The sequence below is a fragment of the Austrofundulus limnaeus genome, unplaced genomic scaffold, assembly GCF_001266775.1.
Source record: "Austrofundulus limnaeus strain Quisiro unplaced genomic scaffold, Austrofundulus_limnaeus-1.0 Scaffold63, whole genome shotgun sequence".
NCBI classification, from domain to species: domain Eukaryota; kingdom Metazoa; phylum Chordata; class Actinopteri; order Cyprinodontiformes; family Rivulidae; genus Austrofundulus; species Austrofundulus limnaeus.
The window spans coordinates 873,758-877,028 of NW_013952465.1; the positions used below are offsets into that span (position 1 = coordinate 873,758).

The window sequence follows — 3,271 nt, forward strand, 5'->3', positions numbered from 1 at the left end:
CATAATTATGAGATAGTATAATATCTCATGAGATATTATACTATCTCATAATTATGAGATAGCTATCTCATTATTATGAGATATTATAGTATCTCATAATTATGCGATAGTATAATATCTCATAATTATGAGATATTATAGTATCTCATAATTATGAGATACTATCTCATAATTATGAGATAGTATAATATCTCATGAGATATTATACTATCTCATTCGACCTACTATTTCTTTTCAGAATAAAACATTTTTCTGTTTTAGTAAATCACCCAACTCAGTTTTAGCTTCCTCGGTCAATTTCTGCTGGGGGCCTATGCATCAGCACTCAGAAAATGCAATCAATAATAGTGATACTGTTAAATATTAAAATACTTTTAAAAAACCCAAAATTTGTTCTTTCTGGTTGAAGCTGAAATAACTAAATARAGCTTGTTTCTCTGTTTTTACCTGACCTGAGGTGCCTGCTGTCCCCCTGCAGGAACAGGTGGCTCTCACAGGTAAGGTGGGAGGGGGAAAGAGCGCAGACTGGAGGAATCTGCGCACTAGTGGGGCAAAAAAAAAAAAAAAAAAAAAACTTACAGATGAAGCTTGTTGTAGATTCGAAGCATTTGGTGGCAGCACTTAGAAACAGGCAGAGAAAGCGGACTTTCAGTCAGTGACGCTGAGCAGCAGGAAAACAAGCCTCCCCTGCAGCCACCCTGCACATTCCCTGGTGTTTCTTTTGTTTTGTTTTTCGCTCTGCGAGGTCAGGCAATAAAAATAAAAAATAAAAAAACATCCGTGATGAGCTCTGAAAGGTAAGTGCTTCATGTTTTCTTCAGCAGGGCTGCAGCTTGTGATGGAGGACGGGAGGCTGCAGGTGTGTGTGGTGAGTGCTGTCACATTGGAGACTCAGTACCGCAGTGTGAATGTGTTTACGAACAGGCCGGATGGTGCCGAAAGAACTGAGCGCTGCAGGATTGAAAGGGCGGAAAAAGTGAGTTTGATTGCGGCACTTGTTCGTGGTGATTTATTTTTTATTTTTTTCTCAGCCTGACTCAGATGGATGTACAGCTGTCAGATGATGCTGAGAGGATGGGCGTCGTTGCATAAGTCAGGAGATGTCAGATAAAYGTTTTCTTTCTGTGCGCATTTTCTTTTCTGGGCTACTACTGCTGCCATGGTTTCTGTGTAATGCAGACATTTCATGCAGCCTTCTGAAGAGGCTCCTGCAGGAGAGAAACTGGTGCTATTTATAGTTAAAGTGAGGGGGTGCTGAGGATTGCTGTGTCAGATTCTCTCTCTCCTTTTGTTCACCACCCCCTCCCCACACACACACACACACGCTGTGTTTTGTTGTGTGTTCATAAAGTTAACAGAAAGCTTACACCTGCATCAGAGCTTAATTTATTTTATCACATGCAAGAGAGCTTTCAAACCTCCTCCTTGTGCTCAGACTCTTTAATGTGATTAATGTTCATCTGTGCTGGCAGGAAATGAGTGTACACAGAGTTCACCACCTTACCTGTTGGCCTTCTGACTCCAGGTTGAGGTTACTAATACGGCAAAACACTATAAACAACCTAACAGCTTTATTTCTTATCAGTGCACTTTTTGGTAGGAAGTGGTTTCCGAAAAGGGTGCAACGATGTGCATGTGAATGCAACATTTTGCAAATGTCCTTTACAATATTCCTTTACAATGGCAGGGTTGGCYCGTGGCATAGGCAGTATAGGCAAGTGCTAAGGGCACTGCCCAGCTAGGGGGCGCCACAAATGGGGGGGCAAAAATAAACATTTTATAACATTTCATATAGTATAGTATGTATAGCTGATTTAGTCTGTAGAATAATCACTGGTTTCTCAGGTTTATGAAGGTAACTTAACTATGGTGCTCAGTGTGTRGAAACAGAAAGCAAAATAAGGGTAATGGAAATATCGGTTATATCAGATAAAATTCAGGTTAAAATCTGTTTTTCAGTGAACAAAAACACACTGAGTCAAAATACTGATTTTATGTTGTGTTGTTAATCCCAAGAAATTTGTAAAATGCTCTTCAAAYGGCTGAAAAGGCCATCGTTTTGAGTAGATCTTTTACAAAACGTTTCTGTGCGAGTAAAACCCTGGACACCCCTAAAACTGCTTCACTCCACAGCTGCTGGTTAACATGATGCTCCTCATTGTGGTCAGCGGATTTTGCCAGGTATGAGGAAGACTTCTGGCATTCTGTGACTGTGGAATGACCCCCTTTTAACAGGAAGAGACCTCCAGCAGAACCAGGCTCAGGATTGTCTGTAATCATTGAGCCACTGCTACAGGTGGATGCTGATCTATGGGTCATTGTAGTTGTGGATGTCTCTTTCTCCTTCTCTTTATGYTTATAGCATCTGTTGATGTTTTTACAGGCACTGAGACGAGACAGGGATGCAGACGTCCTTGCTCCTCCAGGTCCTCCTCCTCCTGACTGGGACCTGTCTCCGTCTCTCTGGAGCCCCCACCCATCTCCCGAACTTCCACCACATGCAGGACGACTCGTGTGAAGGCCACTGTCCCAGCCTGGTCACAACAGCTGTGCTAGCTCACACCACAGAGTCTGTCCTCCTGGATAAAGAACACGTTACTGGCTCTGTGCTGAATGTCGGTGCAGGAGGAGGTGGAGGAGGAGGGGGGACCGGTCCACRTGGAGGACCCGAGGGGATAGATTCAGTGATGCAGACAGAAAATGGGGACAGTCTTCATGGAAGATTTAGACCAAGTGAGGCTGGTAGAGAGACACAGAGCCAGAGGAGGGAGGGACAGCAGATCGACAGCATCGAGGAGGAGGAAGATGTAAAGAGGAAAAACAAGAAACTGATCGATGATGAGAGTTTCAGTCCTGTAGGAGGGAGAGACCAGATGGACACTGAAAGGAGGACAAAACTGTCTTTCTCTGATTCTGATCAATACACCCCTCTTTGGACCCAAAAACTGCCCTCTTCCAGTCCCATCCCTTCCTTAATGTTTGTCACTCCTCAGACTTCAACCCCTCTGACAGTGTGGAGACGTGATGGAGCCACAGTTTCCTCCCCTTCAGAGCCCATTTTACCTGAGATCGGACCCAACCTGATGAGCAGAGACGAGGACCTGGACAGTCTGTGGACGGAGGCAGTGAGACCAGCTGGAGGTAGGTCTTAAAAACTAACAAAAAACATTTAAACTTTCTCATATATTACACGTTATTGTTTTTAATTTTCTCTAGTTTTGTGCATTCTTCCTTCTTTTCTGTGCTATTTTAACTGTTCATATAACAAAAT

The 3,271-nt window shown here is 43.3% G+C and overlaps 1 protein-coding gene and 1 long non-coding RNA gene across 5 annotated transcripts in view; one reads left to right on the forward strand and one right to left on the reverse strand.

Moving 5' to 3' along the window:
- Positions 1-279: 279 nt before the first annotated feature.
- armh4 (armadillo like helical domain containing 4) overlaps positions 280-3,271 on the forward strand; it is a 5,547-nt gene continuing 2,555 nt past the window's right edge. The window contains exons 1-2 of one of the 4 annotated variants that reach the window (XM_014009913.1): positions 280-797; positions 2,384-3,141. In XM_014009913.1, coding sequence (XP_013865367.1) covers positions 2,403-3,141 — 739 coding nt within the window. In that variant the 5' untranslated portion in view covers positions 280-797; positions 2,384-2,402. Of the gene's footprint in view, positions 798-824; positions 3,142-3,271 lie in introns of those variants that run through there. The other 3 variants (XM_014009912.1, XM_014009914.1, XM_014009915.1) reach the window with 3 other exon arrangements.
- LOC106518573 (uncharacterized) overlaps positions 1,312-3,271 on the reverse strand; it is a 12,096-nt gene continuing 10,136 nt past the window's right edge. The window contains exons 2-3 of the long non-coding RNA XR_001310334.1: positions 2,223-2,225; positions 1,312-1,325 (exon numbers count right to left, since the gene is read on the reverse strand). This is a non-coding gene — a long non-coding RNA (uncharacterized LOC106518573). The remainder of the gene's footprint in view (positions 1,326-2,222; positions 2,226-3,271) is intronic.